The sequence below is a fragment of the Pempheris klunzingeri genome, chromosome 4 (genome assembly GCF_042242105.1).
Source record: "Pempheris klunzingeri isolate RE-2024b chromosome 4, fPemKlu1.hap1, whole genome shotgun sequence".
NCBI classification, from domain to species: Eukaryota; Metazoa; Chordata; class Actinopteri; order Acropomatiformes; family Pempheridae; genus Pempheris; species Pempheris klunzingeri.
In genome coordinates this window covers 12,908,084-12,931,052 of record NC_092015.1, presented here as the reverse complement: position 1 = coordinate 12,931,052, position 22,969 = coordinate 12,908,084, and the positions used below count along the sequence as shown (strand labels likewise).

Below are 22,969 nucleotides of genomic sequence, written 5' to 3'. Positions count from 1 at the left end.
ACACACACATATAAACTCAAAGCCCCCTGTGAGCGCTAAGCAGGCCAGCGGGCCAGCCGAGGGGGCTCATTACAGGTCCACAGAGCCCCCCAACACAAAGGCCTGAGCCGCTTTAGCCATGGGATGATCTGCTCTCTACTGACTAGAGAGAGTCCATAGACGGACAAAAGGAGGGAGGGAGGGAGGGGATGGGAGAGAAAGAGGTGGAAGAGAGCAGAGAAGAGCAGAGGAGTGGAGAGCCACGGGCTTTAAGGATGTCAGGAGACCCCGAGAGAGAAAGCCTGGCGGGCGCTCAGAGAGGAACGGAGGGAAGGAGGAGGAGGAGGAGGAGGCTTAAGCTCCACGGCTACGTCAGGACATTAACATTCACACAACCTCCCAACATCTGCTGCTTCCTTCTCGCCCTCCATCCCTCCCTCTTTCCATCCCTATCTCCCTCTGTCTGCTAACAACACTGGAACAAAGACAGTAAGATGGAGAGTGAGAGGACAGATAGACGGAGAGAATAAGAAGGATATGAGACCTATGAATTCAGAAGATTTGGCAGCAAGAGAATTAGTGGCTGGGGTGAGAGGACTTGAAAATAAAAGATATGCGCAATATATGAATTATCCAAACATTATTTAAATTAGCGAGGGCACTCAATGACAGCAGAAAACAAAGCAGAAATAAAATGCCAAATCAGTCCAAGTACCAATTTATAAACTCCTTCATCAAGTTAAAATCTGTTGTCCATTTGTATTTTACTTTAGATCATTATGAGTGATATGATCACAAGCACCCAAACGACTGACACAGGCCAGCCTGGGCTCTCTGGTGAAGACAGTCTTTGACTGAGCCATAAACCTGTTCTCCTGGAAGCCGCCAGGAAAGAGAGGAAAACCAGAGACATGTCCAGTGCATTAAACCCTCTCCTCTAGTCCCTCGTCTGGCCCTGGGCCTGTCTCTGCACCAGTCTGGCCCACTGCACTCAAAGCCACATGCTCAATTTTATGATGCTTCACCACCATTAGTAAAACATTAGCCTTGAGGTGGCAGGGCAGGGAGGAGTGCGGGGTGTATGATACACAAGAGAAAACATAAATGGGTGAGGGGAAAGTTTTATTTTTCTAAACCAGTTGTGAAAAAACAAGGTCAACTTGTCCTCCACGTATTGGAGGACAATTGGCTCATTCCCATCTTAAATTCCCTTTATGTCTCAAAGTTCAAATCAGTGAAATCACAGCAGGGTTTACAGCATTGTTATGTGGCCTACAGTAAGGCTGAACAAGCCTTAAGTGAGGTAAGTGTGTGGCTGCTGGGTGCTTTATAGATGATATATAGATGCCTGGTTCTTTCATATATTTCCTGTGGTGAAATTAGAGGCCTGTTCTGAAGTGTTCTGTGTGTGTGTGTGTGTGTGTGTGTGTGTGTGCATGACTGTAAACATGAAGACATCTTTCTCCACAGTCAATCTCTGCCTGTCACATCTGGCTCGCAACTCTACCCCTCGAATACACACTGGAATATATACAACGCGTGCATGGTGACATCTATGACTTATGTACTGGGAGGAGTGTTTGAAATTAAGCTGCACTGAATATGGGCCCAGAAGCACTCAAAGCGTAGAGCAAGAGAGTGTGTGCGTTTGTATGTGTGTGTGTGTGAGGTTGTGGTAGTGTGTGTGTGTTGGAAAACAAGTACAAGACCCATCCAGGTCCCCAGTTAAGTGTGTGTATGAGGCTCATTCCCAGCTGAGTGCAGACAAAATTGTGTGGTATTGCTGGAAAACATGGCAAAAAAAAATACAATATGTATCTGATAGTTACACACTTTCTCTTAAGAGGTTTTACAATTTGATTTGTCTAATCAAAAGTAACTAAGTCAAGCAGATTTGAACAGATTAGTAAAAAAAAAAAAAATTCTGGTTTCATGGGCAGGCTTATGATGAAGGTCAGCATCTTCACATCTAAGGCCATGGTACTCTGCTGGTGCCACTAACAATTGCACAGTGCAAAACTGGACAACCTCATTTTATCTATCCATCTATCTATCTATGCATAAAAGCAATAAATCAGCATAACGCATTCAATTCACAATTTGCTGTATCGTATCACCAAATATATTAGGTACCACAGGTACATTGTACATACTTGCTATAGTGCATAGCCCTGGGTGATATCACAGGGCCATGTTTATGTATAAAAGCAGATGTAGGTGACCAAACTGTTAATGTGTGAGTGAGGCAGACTACAGACTGAGGCTGCTCTACACAGTATTCTCACACACTGCCTTTAAATTAGCATCCTTTTATGAGAGAACACAATTGGCAAGTGTCAGACCCTGGCAACAGTTCTGAACCACACTGTAGCAAAAATGAAAAATGGACCAGAAACAGAGTAGTCATCCACTTACCTGCAGCCTGCAGGACCATATGCATTCGAACTTTAGCCTGCTCTGCTGGAGTCTGCAGGAAAAGGACAGATAAAACAAGTTCGGTCAGTTCAGTCAACAATAATAGAGACTGAAATAAGTTTCTTATTCTTTAAAGACAAATGTCAGGGACAACTGCAGAATAGAACATGGTAGTGTACATTAACACTTTTGTCTTAAAGGATGATTTACCTGTTTACCTTCCTGCTGCCTGAGACAAACTCCACTCTGACACAACTTTATCTATGTAATTTAGCTGTAAAACTGTGACGTCCCTTAGGCTGAAATATATTTTACCCGTGATATTCTTTAACTGCAGCCATTAGAGTCAATGTTCCCTTAAACTGTCCTCATGGAGCACCAAGGGACAACTTCACCAATCTACTAGTCTAGTCGTCTGTAAAAGCCCTGCTAGTAGGAAAAAAAAAAAAAAAAAAACTGAAAGCAACAACATCTCTGACACACCAGGGAGAATCAATGAGGAGGAGATGAAGAGAAATTTAGAGACAAAGAGAGAGAGAGAGAAGTGAGAGGAGAAGAGAGAAAACAAAAGCTGCTGTAACAAGTCTTTGGAGAGTTGGATAAGAGGGCACAGAGAGCACATTTTACAAAGATCACAGCCAAAGACTCAACATATTCCCCTTCCTATCATGCGTGTGTGTGTGTGTGTGTGTGTGTGTGTGTGTGTGTGTATCAGAAACGCTTATCGGGCATGAACGGGGGGAGGGCCTTGTGCTTTGACAGCTGTATTGGGAGGTGCAGCTCTTTTTCCTGACATGCCCTCAAAAGGGTCTTGCTGTAATTCCAATATCTCTGCTATTAGATTTGAGGGTCTTAATTGTCAAGGAAGAATGATGGCTACGACAGGGCGCAGAGCTATAAAAGGCGAGCACGCTGCAGATTGCTCCTGGAGGTTTCTCCGGCGCTGCCGTGGCACAGCGGCCCTCGTTACCATGCAGCGGTGGAGACTGGGTGTACGATTAGAGAGAAATTAAATGCTAATGGGGATAGGATCTGAATCCGCTGCCTGGGAGCATCATTTAGACGACAGGGCCGGGGCGTCGCTGACAGGCAGCGCTTCCTCCTCCCTCCTCCTCCTCCTCCACAGACAACCCGGCTTTTCCTCGCACCATTCCTTCTTCCGGCTCCCCACCCACAGCAAAAAATCTGATTTATCAAACTGTAAACTTGTCACTTTGTAAAAACGTCACTTTTCGGTGGCAGCCAGGGAAATATAATGACCCCCTTTAATGTAGCGATGTCAGGGTGCTGTATTCTAGATGGAACGCTCATCAAGGCACTGCAGACAGACTGACGCACACTTAATGCAACATGGATGTGTGTGTGTGTACGTGCGTGTGCTTGTCTGTGAGTGTATCGCCCGTAGCAGGTGACATAGTGGATCACACTCACACTGACTGGGACTGCTCGACAGCTGAAATTACTAATCACTATTATGCCGGAGAAGAACACTAGAGGCCTTCACCCACACACCACACTGTCATATGCACACACACTTTCCATTCCCCCTCATGAGGAGGTGACAGGGGCCCAATTCAGTCTATTTTTTCTTGCTTTTTTTGAAGTCTTTGCCTTTACAGGAGTTTTACAGCACAAGGAAGGATTACATGCTATAAAATAAAGGTACTGGGCAGGATTCAAACACAGGTAAATGGTACTCAACTCAGTACAGGCCTGCTGAACAATTGGTAAGACACAGAAATGAGCCTTAGTACAACCGGTCATTTGAAGCGATAACACATCACACCTTAACTAACCTGATCATTGTGTGCTGTGCAATCATCTTAGTTACAGTTTATTACAACGCCCCCCTTCAGTAATTACATTAGCATTTGTTTACAGAGGCCTTGAGGCATGTGTAAGACCATGCTTGCTCAATGCACACAGACACAAACACACGCACACTCTCATGCCAGCTGTGGGTAATAAAACACTGAATCATACAGGGCAGGAAGACTGCTGCAGTATTGTCTGTCGCTTTTGAAACTTTCAACTTGCTTTTCTTACACTAATCAGTGATGAAAAAGCAACTATTTCCTATCACCTGTAAATAGAAAAATGTCTGCTTTAACAACAATGACTGGAGTGTGGCCAGAAGAAGGACATGCTTGGTAGCTATCGCAGCTATTCCCTACTACCACACACAGACGGTCCGAAATTAAAGCCCATTAATATATACAGGGAGTATATAAAACAAGTACAGTACAGTAGATCTCATAGGAGTAGCTCAAAATACCTGATTTGAGAATTAAAACAAACCAAATGATGTCTTTCGTGACTAGTAAACAAACTCAGCAAAGCTCCGGGAACATCAGAGTTACCTCCATAATCTGGCCAGTGAGCTTCAGTCGGCTCCCAAGGATGGACAACCTGGGACCTGCATGGTTTGCTGGTGAATTTACGGAGGGTTCGAGGGTAAAACTACTAACGACAGACTTTTCGGCTCATTGCCAAGGGTTGGCAAGCTAACAGCCATCACTCTTCTGATAGACTGTGCCTCTTCCACTCACGCCTCCTCCCTGAGGTTAGCGACACAATGATAGAAATGATACAGCACAATATGAAAGGGCAGACGTTTTTCTATTGGCACATGATATACAGGACCAGCTACCAAATGTTTTACTCTGCCATTATCATAGCACTGACATCTGAGTTTCTAGTTCAGATTGGGATCCTAACAGTTGAATCTTGCTTTGGACAGTAGCCAGACTGCTAGCGGTTGTCTTTGTGACAGCGGGGTAAACAATAATGGCACCTCGAAATGCAAGGGGTGGACAAGTAGAAAAATTTAAAAGGTTGTCTATTTCCACTTTCAATAAATGCAGAAAAGGGAGAAAAAAAAGGATAAGTGTGTGCTTCCTGCCAATAGAACTAATGGAGGCTGATTCAGGCTAATTAATATCAAATTATCATCACATGTGATGTTAGAGGTACTCAGAAGTCAGTTCACAACTAAGCAAACATAATGATACAAAACCCACACAAAACTACACACGCAGCATTGCATGTTTTTGCCTCCCAACAAACTCTCTATTTTCCTCTCTAATTCTCACATGCATGCCCATTTCCTCTGTGTGTAATTCATTAGTAAACAATAAAAAGGCGTTAATTGTGCTCCCCAGAGGCAGATCTGTGTTCCCCCCACTGGGAGAGAGGCACCCGCTGCATCTGAAGTGGCTTCGCCCTTCAATTAGAACTGTGCCTTTCCGATGCACACAAACAAACATGAGACACAGAGAGAAAGACTGTGTGTGTGTGTGAGTGTGTGTGTGTGTGTGTGTGTGTGTGTTTAGAGGGAGTTAGGTGGGAGTGTGTGTTGGAAATGAGCAGCACGATCCTTACAGGGGCTTTAGATTATCACACTGTGAGGAAAGGGGAAACAGGCAAAAAAAAAAAAAAGACAAAAGACAAGACAAAAGAGAGAGTGTGAAGAAGAGAGAAGGTGAGGAAGTAATTAAAAGATGACGCAGAGGTCCAAAGACAGGATCAGACTTGGACATCAAGGCAGAAGGTAGAAATGTATTTACTGTTAATGAAAGCCATAGCCATACATATAAAAAGTTGTAGTTATCGACTAGAATGTCTCTAAATTATTCTCACACACACACACAGAGATAGTGGCTTGGTTGCTGTGCAAAGAGCTGGTCTGCTCATTAGATGCAATTTAGGGTTCATTGCCTTGCTCAAGGACACTCTGACATTCAGACAAGGAGAGCCACCGCAAAACTTAACTGACCAACGGCTTTATCGACTGAGCCACGGCAGTCTTAAGGGCAAGAATGTACTCAAACTCAAAAAGAACTACTTTGCACAACATGTCATTCAAACCACGCTGGATGCAGAAGAGTTCATGGCTGTTCCCAAAAGCAACACTAAAAGGCAGGGTGAAAGAGGGGTGAGTTATCAATAACTGTTTAAATATGTGGACTGGAGGAAATTCACAGTGTTGCGGCGTACGCATGACGCAAATTGTTTAGTAAAGAACCAAAAAAGAGCCTGATAGGAAAAGCATGCCTTTTTGCCACTTTCCTCTGCATAACCAGCAAATCGCTGCGACCCTCTGCTGAGAACTTTGGTTGAAGCATGCAGATTTCTTGTGTGTTGCACACTTTTGGGATATTTAGCAATAAGTGTTTCAGTTTTATATGCCCAGGTTTTGAGATATTTGTCTGCTGTGCCTTTTGCCTGAAACACTCATAAAATCTAGTCATGCATGCACGGTTCAGGTATTATTATCAACAATATAGGCAACATATTTTCCTGTTCTCTCTCAGGGTGTTAAGGAACACCCTTTTTATAAACATCCTCCTTTTCAAGTAGCTGTCATAATGGAATCTACTATTATCGGGCTATTATTGCCAGCACTGACACCCACACCCGTTCGACTAACGCTTGTTCTAAATGTGACAGGAAGTCCAGTGTGCTCACAGCAGGCCTCCAGCTTGTTCGCTTGCCTCACCACAGTGATGACAGACACACTGAGACATGCTTAGCTGAGCCTAAGTGCCCAGCGTCTGTCCCATTAGTCAAAAATAAACACGTCCCATTAGAAAAATAAATAACCCTCACTCGGCTTGGTAAAAACAATGCTATGCTGTGCATAATGAGGTACTGCATGCAGGAAATTTCATCTATTTGTAGTCATGCTCTGGTCCAAGGGACTATTATTATTATCATTATTAGTGGGCCTGAGGCCGGCCAGACAAAGCAAAGTATGCGGGGTTAGCAGATGAATAAATGCCTGTTAGAGCAGGCACAAAGAAGCAGAGCAGGTCAGACAGGCCCTCTTTGGCCAATCTGTGGTCAGACGGTCAGACTGCTGTTTCACTCCCTCCCTCTATCACACCACACCAACAGGAATTAAACAGAAAAGGATAAATCTCCACATTGCCGCGAAGACTTGAATAGCAGCACACATCAACAAAGCCAGCGCAGATCATCTCATTTCTGCTACAATGCCACAACTCCACAGAACATGAGACATAAATATGCCGCTATGTAGAAAAAAAAGAATAAAAATCCAAATAAAACTCCTGAAAAAGACAACATAAAAAGCAGCTAACAGAGCACTTTGTCTATGGCCTCTAAAGAAATTAACCAAAATGCTTCTCAAAAATGTGCAAGTGCATTTCTTTAACACTTTTTAGAGCATAAGCCCGGGCCCTTTGCTGCATGTCATCCCCTCTCTCTCCTCTTCAAGTGTCCATGAAGTGTTTTCATGGCCCCTCTTTTTTGCCTCCTATATCCTCAATAAAAAAGTAAAATTCTGAATGAACATTTGTGAAATGTGGGTTTGAGTAAACTCACCTGACAGTTTGTAATGTCTCCAAAACACTTTGAGAGAAATGGGAAATCAGTGACATAATCTGTCCATCTATTGTATCATTAATCTTAATTGCACAAACGTAAGCATTATTATCTGTCAATAAACTGTTTCAATACACACACACACACACACACACACACACACACACACACACACACACACACACACACACACACACACACACACACACACACACACACACACACACACACACACACACACACACACACACACACACACACACACACACACACACACAGCCGACCTCAACTAACTCTCTTTATGCTGGAGTTGATATACTCAATATTCATCTCATTATATTTTTAAAGTCTTCATCTGTTTCCATTTTCTTTCATTTGTTGCATTCCGCTTGGGCTTCCTCTTCATCTCCTCTTCTTCCTCTGTGCCTCCCTCCTGCCCCCCCAAACAAACACACAGATATATCCCATACCCAAAAGAGGACAGGGGAAAACAGAGCCCCTAGAAAATGCAATATTTCTGTTTTTAATATCGAGGTCTATAAGATCAGGGCAGAGATGGGTTCCATGGCAATATGTTTATTTATATATTTTATAAGGAGGGGAAAAAATCTGCCTATCAGTGTATGTATTTCGGGGGCCTGGGCCACTGTATCTGAGCTCATCTTATATGAAAAATAATGTTGTGTATGGCTATACTTTTATATATAATGGCAATATGGGATCAGGGCTCTTTTACAATGTGCCATACTTCAGGCTAGGGCTAACAACATTTTATGGCCCGCCAGCAGTTCATCTTCATGTCTCAGGCAGGCAGAAGCACTGCATAATAATGTCGTTTCCTGCCCCCAAATGCTATTTCACAGGCCGGGGCTCATTTCTCAAACTTCACCACTTTTACAATTTCCCAAACTTTTATTCCCGTCATTATTACCAACAAGATTTCATTACGTATTTAGAATGTAAACAAGTCTGAGTAATGACACTCCCCCGTCTCCCTGGAATCATTCCCGCTGATGGCTCTGCTGCTATCTCTGACACACAAGTGCAAACACACACACCCACACACACACACACACACTAAAACTTGCACGTGCATACATATACACAAAGCCCCATTCACTGTAGTTTGCCCGCATACAACCATACAAGAAGTACACATACATGCACTCACATAAACTGCCCCAGCCAAGACACAACTAAAAGGCAGTAATTTACTGCCCCATGTGCATGTGTGTGTGTGCATGGGTGCGCATGCATGTCTGTGTTCCCGACAAAGGGGGAGACAGTGAGGGTGAAGGGGGGGAGAAGGAGAGAGTTTTATACTCAACTCACATAAATCATGTAGAAGAAAAATGAGCAAATGTGCAGGCTAACTCATCTTCTCCCCATCCGGAGAAAATGAAATTCACTGGAATACCTATCAAAACTGCAATCATCCAGAGATAATATCTTCTTTGGTCTATCTGCACTTTCCGATTTAATTTCCTCCATGCCCTTGACATCCAGCGATACCATTAAGATGAAGCACATACAGTAAGGGAGTAGTTCTCACGTTTTGATATATGAGATCTCTGCGCTTAATGTAATATCATCATTTGAAAATTAATGCAATCTTTCTTTTGTTTGGGGGGTGTTTTTTTTTTTGGAAACACTCAAGGAGCGAGTCATGGTGAGACGGGCGACGAGATGGAGAGCAAGACGGAGATGGGGACACATGAGACGGAGACACAGAAAAGCAAGTGATGTGCGAGAAAGAAGGGAGAGACAGGGGGGATAGTTTGGATTTTGCAGCGCCCACCCCCACCTCCACACCCGCACCCCCGTGCCAGAATGACATGCAATTACGTCTGGGTCTGCCCCAAGTCAGAGGTCACTCAAATTACTCCATCATTTAGCCACGCCGCCGAGATGAGAGAGAGAAAGAGACCACCCCACCCCCTCCGTCCATGCTTCCACATCCTCCCAACCCCCCACCGCCACATCAAATATCATGAAATCATTAGTGTAATAAGCATGGAAATCTGTTTGCAGATTATCAACACCCCCCCCCCCCCCCCCCTTCTCCTCCTTTATCTACCCTGAATCTCTGTCTCTGAGCTGTTTCCACCTCTTTATCCTATACAATCATATTAGAGAGGAAGAAAGACACACAGAGACAAAGAAATACAAAGAAAGAGATACACTGAGAGATAAAGAGAAAGTGTTTAATGAGACAATTAAAGTCTGACAGCATATTTAAAGAAAAGAAACTATTATCTGTCATTCTGACCTCTGAACTTCCCTCAGCTTTTGCACTAAGATGGCTCCGGGTCAACTCACTACCATATTCAGTGACGCCAGGTTCGTCACATTCCTGGTGTGTGAGTGAGTTGTCCTGACCACAGCTGCTGTTGCCTATCTGTCAGTGGGCCAACAAGGCTATTTGCCTCTGTAAACTCTTCAACTCACCAAGGGACACCGGGACGACATCATCCATCCCTGAAGTGAGCCATGTGTACTGCAATCTGGTGACACATCAACCGAACAGCACCCATGCCCACGCTTATTTCTACGCTACCTTTTTGGATAAAACAAAAATGCTTTCTTGTGATGCAGGGTGTCTTTGCATAAATAAATTGGTGATGCTGTAAAATATTTGTTTTCAAATAAAACGAGGAGCAGAGGGCAGCTCCCAGAGAAACAGGAGTTCAAAGAGCAAAATCCTCACTTAAAAGAGCAGATATCAAAAAGAATGTTGAGGGATCAGTTTATCCATTTTGTTGTCTGAATATAATACTGACATTTAAAACAATACGGATCAACTTTAAGAGAGTGTTTCATCCATTGCTATACTGAGGGTGAAGCCATGTGGTTGTATACGTGCATCACTTTGCACAACAAGTCAAAAGCATTTCTCTAGTGATCTAGTGAAGAGCCTGATATAGTAATTCAGTAATTCAGTGAACTGGATATTCTGTCAGCAGGAGAACATGTGTAGGTAAGAAACTCTGCTTGAACAATTAGGGTTACTGCAAAACTTTTAAGACACAAGGGATCAATTTAAACCTCTGAATGGTGCAGTTGTGTGGCAACACTTAATGGCTGTGTTAAAAAATAAGTCTATGACTGGCGATATGTTGACTACATTTTAAAATATCAACTAATACTGGGGGCTATAGCATTTATTCCCTAAAATGAGAACACAACGGGTTTGATGTGTGCCTAAATGACTAAATGAAATTGGCCATATGCAAATAAGTCAATTTAAACAAACTGCAGTTATTAATGAAATTAAAATCACAATGTTTCTAAAGACAAACTTTAAAGGGCCTCCTTAGTGCTCATCAGGACACATACAGATCATTAGATTATTTCAGTTCTCTGTGAATCATGACCTCAACTCAACTTTGCAACCCTGCTCTGACCTTTAAACCTGCCCCTCCTGCTCTCCACCATCATGTCCTGTTCAAACTCCCACTTCAGGATCAATGGCGTATCGCCCATTCTCCTCTGTTCTTCCTCTATCCTTCTCCGGGCAGTGTACGTGTTAGAACGATGGGTACAGCTGCTGATTGAGGCAGTTATCCTGATGAGGCTGATTCCTTGTGTATTGATTGAGCTGCTGGCTTTCTTCTACTCTTCTCTAAGAAGCTGTGCATCTGGACTGATTAGCTGCTGTAGGCCACCTCATTCACTATCGCTCTATTTCTCCCTGAGCAAGGAATCGTCCAACTCAAACTGAGATCTTGTGTATGCGTGTTCGTGAGTGTGTGTGTGTGTGTGTGTGCTTGAGCGTGTATGTGCGTGTGTACAAAAGCAGAAACTAACGCAGAGCACTGGGAGCAATTAACTTCAGTCTTTTTCTCTGCTCTGCTACTGATCGCGTTCAGTCAATCTGCTGAAATACGAAAACAAAACAAACATGAACAATAAAACAAACCTCAGACCACATAAATCTTAATTGCCCACCTAATTAATGCACCAGTCATTCACAGGAGGAGGTAACGTTAGCATTCATCAGAAAAAATCAAGCTCGAGATTTATTTGAACAGAAGTATGATTGTCACATCAGTGTAAGAAATTTTACTTTTTATGGGTAAAAAGTAGAAGTGACGACTAATGCAAATTATTCAAATTAGTATTAGGAAGTAATTAACGTATGTAAAAACAAAAAGTAATTCCTTGATCGAGACTGAATTCAAGGTAGCTGGTTGAAAATGTAATATGACCTGAGCTTGGCGACACCATGATAAGTGTCAATAGGGATGATGCACTAATCTTAACAGCAGTACATCAACAGAGAGTCATAAACGCCTGTTTAGAAATCTGCAGGGATATATGCGAGGAATCGAGGGGAAAAAACATTTCGAACAGCCCGGCAACTCTCCCTCAGAGGGAGACGAGCTCCATTATTTACGGTTCTCTGTCCCGAATCGTAATCAGAGTCTTGCACTCCCCAGGCAGCTGACTACTGGGGCGCAATCTCCCCATAAGCATAAACACACCCATAAATTCAAACACTCAGTATTCAGGTATTCAAATTCACAGAGACATATATACGAAAGGAAAAAAAAGCACCGGCAAACATACCAATGCGTGTTTGTGTGTGTCTCTCTGTGTGTAAATGTGTAATGTTTAACTCCTGAGCTACCCTGATAAAGACACAGCAGTAACTAAGAATCAAATGCAAACAGCGTTATAATCTGTCCCTATAGGTTCAATTCATACAAAAATGATACAAAAACACACATGTACATGCAAACTGGCTGCACTAACCCCTGCCAAGAAACCTAACATTAACGCAAGTATAATCAAATGGGCAATACAAATCCCAGCAAGGACGTGATTGTGTAAAAGACAATCTAGTTTATCCTCCTCTACTGTTCTGTATAACTTCAGTCAGTTAGTATAAAAAGATAACATGATAAACAGATACACAACTCAAGGTGACTTTGCCTGGATAAGTGTGTAAGAAGTGTGACAAAATCACTGCACTCTTATACGTACGGTATACAAAGATATTTGTCTGCAGTATATACTGGCCCAGTATTACATATGACTTATGGAAATGAGTTGACATTCCTCCGCTTGCCTTCAAGAGGAAGACTCATCTCAACATGAGACACATACTGCCTAATGTTTGCCAAGATGTAACTGCCAATACACATATTGATTAATGCTGTTTATGCATGTGATTCTCTCTTGAATAATTCACAGCACCTTTTATAGAGTGCCGCATCAATCACACCTCCTGACCCACTCGTAGACATCTGCAAACCTAAACTAGACCATTACTGTATTGTGAACGTTATTTAATGTATGTCTTTATTTAAGTGTCCAAATTCTGAGTAAGAAAACGATGGACTAAATAATGCTGTAAAAACTCCCACAGTGGAACAAAAAAGTAGAGTCACTGGCACATTAGCTAGTTTTTGCTGTCAATTCCACTGTTCACTCCCTCTCACTATAGAGTAAACTACAGAGGATCCATTACTTGGGAGCAGCGGATTAGTAAATGAGGGCGTAGTTTTGGAGACAGCCAAAAACACCACTGTATGAGAATCGTACACGTAATAATAGCATGAATGCACTTCGGGTGCATCTTGACACAGTTTTGATGCAAACTATCCACATGTCAATCAGAGTTCTGAATACAGTCAACAACTACATTAAGGAGCAAATATGAGAAATCCGAGGGCAACTTTGTGTGATCCACTGTTCACTCAAATGAAGAGTTACTGTGAAGTGTTTGAATTTCGGGGTCAATCATTTGTGTGGCATATTCAGGGTCATTTGCGTAGCGCGTGGCGGGGCGGGGGGTCATTTGCGTAGGGTGCTGGGAGCTGCGGTTTAGTATGCAGCGAAGCAAGGGAGGGAGGGCATGCGACATCCACAGAGAGCCGGGACCCTCACTGACCCCTGTCTATAATTCATCCCTTGGAATATGGGGCACATGAAACCTCAGTTCCTTCCCACCCAAAAAGAGGAGAGAGAACCTTTTCACTTTGTTGCACGGCACTCTGACCCTGTATTAAAGAGAGTAGCGCGAGAAACCCTGGAAACGTTGGCCATTAAATTTTCAGGGCCATCCCGGGAGGTTTCAGCAGGCCCTCCATTCATAGATGGGAAAAGACTGAGGAAAGGGCCCATGCTGACAGACGGCGGGAGAGGGAGAGGAGAGAAGGAGAAAGGGAGGGTGTGTGTGTGTGTGTGTGTGTGTGTGTTTATGGTTCCAATAGTTATGTCTGGGAAAAAAAAAAAAAAATATTTTTTTTATACATTCTTGTGCAAACAGGTAAGCATGCATGCAAAAATCCGACAAATGTCCACAACTAAATGAGGGAGAACGGAGTGGATAACCAGTGTGTGTCTGTGTAAGTGTGTGTTTGGGGACAACTGGGGATAAATGAAACACTAAATAAAGGCTGGACCAGGCCCTAGGGGAGACACTACCCTCCCTCTATCCCAGTTTTCTCTGTTTTCTCTGTGTGTCTCTCTCTCTGCCTGCTAGCTGCAGGTATTCAGCTCCAATTCCGGAGGTCTCATTATGAATGCAGATATCAAAGTGTGTGTGTGCGTGTGTGTGTGTGTATGTGTGTGTATGTGTGTGTGTGTATGGGGGGATAAAAGGGAGGTGTCGAAAAGAACTTACCAGATGTTCTAATCTGCCTTTGATGTTCGCGGCGTCCCTGCAACACAACAACACATTTCCCCCACTGTAAATAAAGTGCCGACACAAAATGTCATTTAATAAAAAGAACAATTTGCAGACACACACACACACCCACTGAAAAACACACACACACACACACACACAGACACACAGACACACACACACACACACACACACGGAGGAGACAGAGGAACAAACTCTATTCACATGTGCTTCATGAACATTTCTGAACCAATTTCTGAATAATTTAACACATTGAGTCAGAACATTACCTGTGGTTAATTCTGACTGGCTGGAGTTGGGGGCTGCAACTTGCGATTATTTTCATTATTAACCAACTTAAAATGTCCAACCATCAGTCCAAAGATATTGAATTTATTTTCAAAAGAAAACTAGAAAATAATCACATTTGAGAAGCTGCAACCAAGCTGAATTTTAATTAACTGATTGATTATCATATAGTGCTGAATTTATTTTCTATCAGTCGACTAGTTGATGAATCGGCTAGTTGTTTCAGCTCTACTTACAGTCACTCATCATCATCTCATTGTGTTTCTGTCTCGGCTATCGAGTGAGCGGGATGCAAATGGTTGGTTTGTTTTGTTATGGTTGTTTTCATTGATCTTGATCACATCAAAAAGGTTTTTGTTAATCAAAAGGAAAAATAGATGACAAAGAATTATCCTAATTGTAACCTTTCAGAGTGGAGTGCTGTGTGCATCTGTGTGTGTCTGAGTCGACACCAGACAGAGGTTAACTAATATGGTCGCCACAATGCTGGCAGCCATAATAATAATTTCCAAGTACAGAGAGAGAGAACTCGGAGCTTATTATCTGTGAATTAATAAAAAAATGTGTGTGTGATTATCAGGGTAGCGACGGCAGAATGGCGAGCTGAGGAAGTGGAGGAGGGGGAGGGGGGAGTGGTTGGGTTTTAAAAAGAGCAAATTGGCAGTAAATAATAGATGCAATTTTGGCACATTTCAAAATTTGCTGCAGTGGAAATCAACAGATCAAGAGAACACAAACAGCCCCCGTCCCCGATCCCAGCACCACCCATCCAACTCTGGCTATTACTGACAACTCCACCCTGGCCGAAGCGCTTCACTCTGTGTCTGTGTGTGTTTGTGTGTGTGTGTGTGTGTCTGAGAAGGAGGAAGGCTTATCGACAGGCTTCAGTTGCTAATGCAGGCAGCAGCATCACAGTGTAAATCTACACCATCTCTAAAATTACATACTGTCTAATCCATCCCACTCTCTACCCCCCCCCCTCCCTCCTTTCCTCCATCCATCCATCCATCAGGCCAGGTCCCATACTCAGGGTGACCACAAACCTAAGCCGTTCCCACATCATCAGCATTTCTAAATAATGGTATGAAGGAATGCAAGAAATGCTAAACAGAAGTATTAACAAAAGTAAGAAACAACAAGACGGGAAAAAAGTCACGAAGAAAAGATGTTTGCTTGTTTATTCTGTGCTCTGTCAGCGAGCCACATGCAGACAAGTCAACCACTTAAGGCAAACTTCATCTAGCTGTAATTACATTACATTCTGACAAACACCCCGCCACATTCATTATACATGACGGGCGCCCGGCAACCAGACAGCAAGACATTTGTTACCGTGGTGACAGTGTGTGTAATCCGCTAATGAAGCGCAATTAGTGAGAAACAATCTAACACAGGGGAGACGCGGCGCTCGATCCCTCCTCCTCCACTCATTTCCCTTCGCTTTTTTCTTCCCCCCGCTCTCCTCTCGCACTCCTCTTTACAGCCACGTCTTCTTCTTTTCCTTTTATTTTTGCGATCCAACCGTTATTAAGCTCTTCACTTGCATTTAATCTCCCGCTCTGTCATCTGTTGTCTTCACTCTATCAAGGGCAAGCTGTCCAGCACTGTCCACACCAGGGCCGAAGGGAACGCTCTATCCATTAGACACACACAGCGCGCACACACACACACACACACCATTTTACATCCTCATCTCTCTTTTCAAAACATCATATAATCTGCGGAGGTCTTCAGGGACAGAGCTTTCCTTTTCTCCTTATCTCTCTTCCATCCCTCCCACCGCTCTCTCTGCCTTCAACGCGGAGGCAGCATCGATTTCTGAATTACGCCACAATATTAAATAATTAATATACTTGCCATGATTGATGTTTTGCATTAGGCCAATATTAGGTTATCAATCAAAATCCACTTGGTTTAATGTAATAATATTGAAAATGTGTCAGTGCCTGTTCATCCAATTTGTAGTGGAGGAAAGCCAGATAGTAATGGTGGTGTAGCACAAGGCCTCAGAGACACTGTGGCCTGCTTACTACAACCATAGGAGCACATTACAGCCCTGGCACACAGCAGGAGGGAGGGAGGGAGGGAGGGAAGGAAGGAGGGAGGGAGGGAGAGAGGGAGAGATGGAGTGAAGACTTGGACAGACAGCAATGAAGCAGACAGACAGCAGTTCGTGACACGCTGAGACGGGCTGGGCATGCTGAGAAGGTGTAGCAGCCTCATCACATACTTCAGTTTGTCCTCAATTAAGATGCCGAACTTCTGCCATGTTAAACATCTTACTGACTTAGTGTGATGTACAGCATTAATAAATATTAGTTTATACCTGTTATAGTAGGAAAAGCAAAGGTGTAGCTACTAACATTAACAACGGCTCTGGTCAAGTGTCCCCGTAAGCCATGACAGTGTGACGGCGAGCCAGCATGCACGATGCTGAGGCAGCTAAATGGAATTCAGCCTTCATTCATTTTATTATCTATGCTTGTGCTTTTCCTCCTGTGATAAAATGTCTTCCATGAAAACGGCCTATAAATGCAAACACGAGGCTGCATGTCAGCGCTGACACACAAGTGTTTAAAAACTTAACCAAACCTCAAGGTGCAGAAGCAAATGGGCCTTTAAAGCTGTGACCTGCTGTGACACGTCCCTGAAAAAGTCTGTAGGAATTTCTGGGAGTGAACCACCAATCTGGTCAGTTAAAAAGCTACTGGTCAAAGCTACAAAAGTGGAATCCAACAGAGGTGATACGGCACTGCTAACTAAAAAGAGAGGCAGTCCGCTCAGTGAATATTGTAACATAGCGTGAATTAATTACACTACATTCCGACCTTCAATATCAGGCCAAATATTCATCAGTCATTACGGTCGGCATTTTGTATGATTAAGATTTTAAAGTTGCATCATGAAATATTTGGGAGCTTGTAATATTTTGTGTGCAGACTCCATCTTTTTTCCCTTCAAAACAGCCACAAGCCAGACAGAGAATGGCAAGTGAGGGGAGGGGGGGTGGCAGAGACAGAGAGAGAGTGATGCACTGTTGTTCCAGGAAATGGTAATTAGTTATCTAAGGTCAATTAAGTAAAACTGGACAAACAAGTGCGCGTGTTAAACTGAGCTCTGGCAGGGTCAATACAGACCAATTTAACATGGTCACTGGATCTCTCGCTGCTTTCTCATTCCAGCTCTTTTATCTCCCTCGCCTCTCCTTCTTTTATCCACTCCAATTGCATAGTTTTCCCCCTCCACTGTCTCACTCGCACACTCTTTCGGCATCCATCACTCACAGTGCGTGTTCTGATTCACTGTGTCCGAACCCTTTTTCTGTCTCTTGCACTTTAACAAGGACCTTTAAGTTGTTGCCTCATCTTACCTCATCTCCTTCCCTGTGTCTCTTCTCACCTGTCATTTTGCCCTCTCCCAATCACCCACCTGCCGCTCTTTCTCTGTGCTCTCACCCCCTCCCTCCCTCCCTCCATCCCTCCCTCTCCCAACCGCATCCCAACCCCCCCTCCCACCACTGCGCTCCTGCTATCAGACAATTAATTACAGGGCCAGCACCAGATGAGTTGTCATTTGTGGTCAAGTTTCTAATAACTGCATTAGGTCTTAAGGTTTGTCTAAGATGTCCTCCCCTTTTTTTCCCCTTGCCCCTTCTCTTTTTCTTTCTCTTCCTCTCTTTACTTGAACCCTCCTCCTCTTCCCCCGCCTCTTGACACGATGGAGATAAATATCTTTAGTCAGTCAATGGAGGCGACAGAGGGACTTAAAATGCAGAGGCAGTCATTTGATTTCCAGCTAACAGAGCTGCCCATTAGCCCAGCACTCATCAGCCATGCATTACCTCTCAGGCCTGCTGCCCTGAGTGTGGAAGCTTTAACCCTTTCAACCCTGTCCACTACTGGCCAGGTTTATCATGTAATCTCAGGCAGACTTTGACCGCCTCTCTGCCACTGGCCATATTATGACTTTTAACTCTCCCCTATATGTGACAGCACTTAACCACTTACCTGTCCTTTACTCGTAAAATTATCTTCATAGTTTCCCTTTTGTGTAATTGCCCTTTACACATTTCCTGCATAGTGGAAATGAGGAAATGATATTTGCTAAATCTGGCACAGTCAAAGTGGAAACACTTTTTTTGTTTTGCTGACAAGTTTGACGAAATGTTCATTTGTGCATTTACAGCTGCAGCTAGCAGTTGTTGTCATTAGAGATTAATCTGACGATTATTTTCTGAATTAATCGATTTACTCCTTTTGTCTGTAAAAACGGTTAAAATAGTATAAAATAGTTGATACTTAACTTAACTTAGTAAAATTATGTAATAAATCCCCATCAGTGCTGTCTCGGAACGGCATTAAATTGCTTGTTTTGTGTGAAATTAAAAGAGAAGAAAAACCGCCAAATCGTCACAACAACAACAGAGAAGCTGGAACTCAGGAATGACAATAGTAATCAACGAAAACAATTATTAGGAATTTAAAACTTGCTGTGTTGCAGCATAAGTAACTGTTGACTAGGGAAAGACTACAAGCCTGTGACCTTGTTGTAACTACTATTAAACTTTTTCTCAGTATATCTCAGCTACAGAAATAACATTTTGGCCTACAACTGCCTCTCAGCCCTCAACCTGATATCAGCCACAGATAATGAGGAGAGGAGCAAAAAAGTGAAGCAGCAAAGGGAGGACGGGACACAGTAAAGCTATGACAGAGACATCACTCTGTGTATGTGTGTGTGTGTGTGTGTGTGCATGTAAAAATGTGCACCCCATTTGCCACAGTTGCATGCCTTGTCAAGCGTGTCATTGAGCATTCATATGTTGTTTGACTGCTGATAGAATGGCAGGCACATTTATTAAAGAGTCAATGTGATGAGGACACCAGAGCAAGCATACAGCACTCACACTCTCACACACACACTGACAAATAAAACACACAATGCACTAATACACAGTCCACATCAGTGACATCTGCCTGTTTAACTAATAGAAGGAAAAAGCTTGATATTAAGCAGTCGAGGGACAGACACGCGCACACATACACACACACAATAACACAGAGAGCTCAGCTTTCCCCCAGACCTGATTGCCATCTCCATAGCTTCTTTTTAACAGGGCTGCCAATTGAAATTGAAATTGTATTCTTGTGTGTGTGTACTATCAGAGCTACCTCTCAGGGTTTTATACAGCTAAGAGGAGGGCTTGGGGGGGGACACACACACACACACACACACAGTCGCAGACTCACAGGAAGGGATAATGCAGGGGTAAGTCAGGGCCTGTCAGTCTTCTATGCAGAACACACAAGAGGGAACAAAACACAGACTTATGCTTCTATGCTTTCTGTGTAATTCCGCATGCGTACACTCACACATGCACGCATACATTCGCGGGTACACAAGCTGCCCCCCCTTTCTCAAGGGAGGGGGCTCTGCTTTAGCATAATCCCAAAATGGTGGAGAAAAGCAGTCCATTAAAAATGGGGCTAACAAATTCAGCACTTTATGTTTCTCTGAAGGGAGGGTTAAGTGCAGTCAATAAAAAAGTCAGAAAAGGAGGAATAAGAATGGACAAAGTTGATTTATGGCTGGCCTTTCTGCTCTCTCTATGATAAGCACACACACACCTGTTCCTGGTGATGGACAACACACAAGTGAAATAGACTGCTACAAACACTTGTGGAGCAAGTATTTAAAAACCAAATTTCTAGAAAATTTGCTAAATTAGGTTCTAATTAATTAATTAACAGATGAGTGGCTCAGGAGTACTTAATATCAGCATCATTTATGATAAGAAACGTGTATTGTCACTCTGCATCAGAAGTAAACATTTGAGATGAACTTCAATAGCAGAACCTTCAAACCAAAAAAAACTTGTTTATCCTTAACGCAGAATTTGACATGATTTAATTTTTGTGGCACTTAAATAAAATGGGACGATGTCAGCAATAATAAAACAAATTTTGACACCACTGGCTTGTTAAATGAGGTGGACGGTAGTTAATTAAAAAGAAGGAAAGGGCAGAAGACCGATAACGAAGATGAGATCCACAGAATCAGTGTTATGGATCAAAATGTTTTTGTGGGTACTGGTAACTTTCTAGATTTGTAAATACCATATTATAGTCTTTTTTTTATATAACTATAATACTATAATATGGTATTTATTGTTTATTTACAATTCATTTATTGGTATATTTGGTAGCTCTATAGAGCTAGACCAAAGTATCTGCCAGGCCTATATTTTGTATGATGATGACTTATTGCAGATATATCAGCATCAGTGTATATGTTGCCTGATAAGTAGGAAGACTAGACTCAAACTAGTTTGAGGTAATTTAGAAACAGTGTCACCACACAGTGTCACCAGGGAGCAATGACAAGTTCATTTTTACACTGTAAATGTCAGTTATTGGTCAGCTATAGCTTAATTAAAATCTTACTAAATACTAATCTGAATCTGAAACAATGTCATCAACAATGCGTTTTCATTGGCATTCTGAACGTGGAAAACGTGCGCTTACTTGAGGCAAAAGTAGGTTGACGGGGCCTTGTGCCTTTGCTTGGGACGTGGCACATTCATTTCACTATTAAAGAAATAAATCATGCATCAGTAGGTCATGGCTGTGGAGCCATCTTCAGCTCACTTTGAACCAGGAAAAACTGAACCGGCACGCAGATCCGTTCATACACGTATTTAAACACACACGTGTGAAACATCATAGACCGAGCACGTCTCCCTGCAGACTGCCAATATCTCCCTCTTCTCAGCCTATACACACCAACTCGGTGCTGAAGGGAATTGAATGCTGGGGCCAGGTTTTTAAAAAAAAAAAAAAAAAGATTGACTTCTTTTTAGTGTGTTACATAGAGGGAGAGCGGGACAAAGACAGGGAGAGAAAAAGCAAAAGGGAGACATGGAGAGCAATCAATTTCCCCGCGGTTTCTTCAATAGCCGGCGATCCTTTTCATACCTCCCAATTAGAACCTTTCCTAATCAGAGAAATACTTCCCCATTATTGAGACGGAGACAATGACACTCCCCAACATTTCCGCCTGCTCCAAAACTCTGTAGATTGCAGTGCTGGTACACAAAGAATAAAGCACTGGGCTATACGGCAGGGGGGACGCTTGTGTTAAAATCACATGTGGAAATCTTTTGGCTCTCTGCGCGGCCCCAGAAAAACTGATGGGGAACAATGGCAGCCCGGCACAGCATCTGTCATGGCACAATATAAAAAGATGATCTTGGCACCGAATGGACACAAAAAAAAAAAAAGAAAAAGAACGAGAGAGAGGGAGGAAGACGAGGGAATGGAGGGGAGGGGAGGAGGAGGGCCAGGCGAGAGGTAATTCATTTGCAAATCAGGCCCTGGCGCTCAGGTCTATTTCAAGCTGCCAGTGGGTGCCAGGAGTTAACAAGGTAATCAGTTTCAATCCTGCCCTTCAATTGTACATCACACCCTCATCTAGAGAATACCCAGGCCTTTCTATAGGGGCAGAGGGGGGAAATAGCAATCTGGCTGACGGCTGGCTGCACACACACACCTGAAGACAAGTGTGCAGTCCCCTTATGCCATAACATAACATATACACACACACACACACACACACACACACAGAGTTTATTAATAGGTGTGTATCCACTCTTACAAGCAAGTGTACCCAGAAGTGGAGCTGAAACAGTTATGATTAATTGAAATAATTAAATGTTTTCTCTTTCAGTCCTCCTCTCCTCTCATCTTATTTTGTTCTACATATATGAATCCCTCTATGTATGTTTGTCTGTTTATTTGTTGCTTTGATTCAAACTACTTCACTGAATATCAGAAGTCAACCTCATCAAATGAGAAAGTAGCAAGGTGGATGCTATTCTGAACCTTAAAGTGTTACATGCAAAATGGTGGAAAGAAAACAGCAAGCTAAATTTGTTCTAATCCTTTCTTCCTCTCTCTGTATCCCTCTCTTTAGCCTGTGTCAGCTGTAACCGGCTGGCCGAGAGGCAGTTAGCCCCCGTTAGTCCCTGATTTGCATAATCAATATGACAACCTTATTTTTCTGATGCAAACAGGATTTTGCTGCTGAGCTGTGTGTGTGTGTGTGTGTGTGTGTGTGTGTGTGTGAGTGCCCAGTCTGCTTCTGGCCAGCCTCAGTCATGGCCCTCTTTAGCCTTAATTAGATTAGGTGCGATTATCCCGGCTCTACCTTACAAGTGTACAGGCGGGATAAAGTGGCCACAAAGGCCGGCCTGTCACAGGGACCGGGCTCTGGTTTGCAGGTTATCAG

The 22,969-nt window shown here is 43.1% G+C and overlaps 1 protein-coding gene across 2 annotated transcripts in view; it reads right to left on the bottom strand.

Annotated features, from left to right (window-relative positions):
* Positions 1–22,969, bottom strand: part of rsrc1 (arginine/serine-rich coiled-coil 1) — a 112,305-nt gene that overhangs the window by 57,252 nt on the left and 32,084 nt on the right. For both annotated transcript variants that reach the window (XM_070829630.1, XM_070829629.1), the window contains exons 5-6: positions 14,372–14,408; positions 2,395–2,446 (exon numbers count right to left, since the gene is read on the bottom strand). In XM_070829630.1, coding sequence (XP_070685731.1) covers positions 2,395–2,446; positions 14,372–14,408 — 89 coding nt within the window. The remainder of the gene's footprint in view (positions 1–2,394; positions 2,447–14,371; positions 14,409–22,969) is intronic.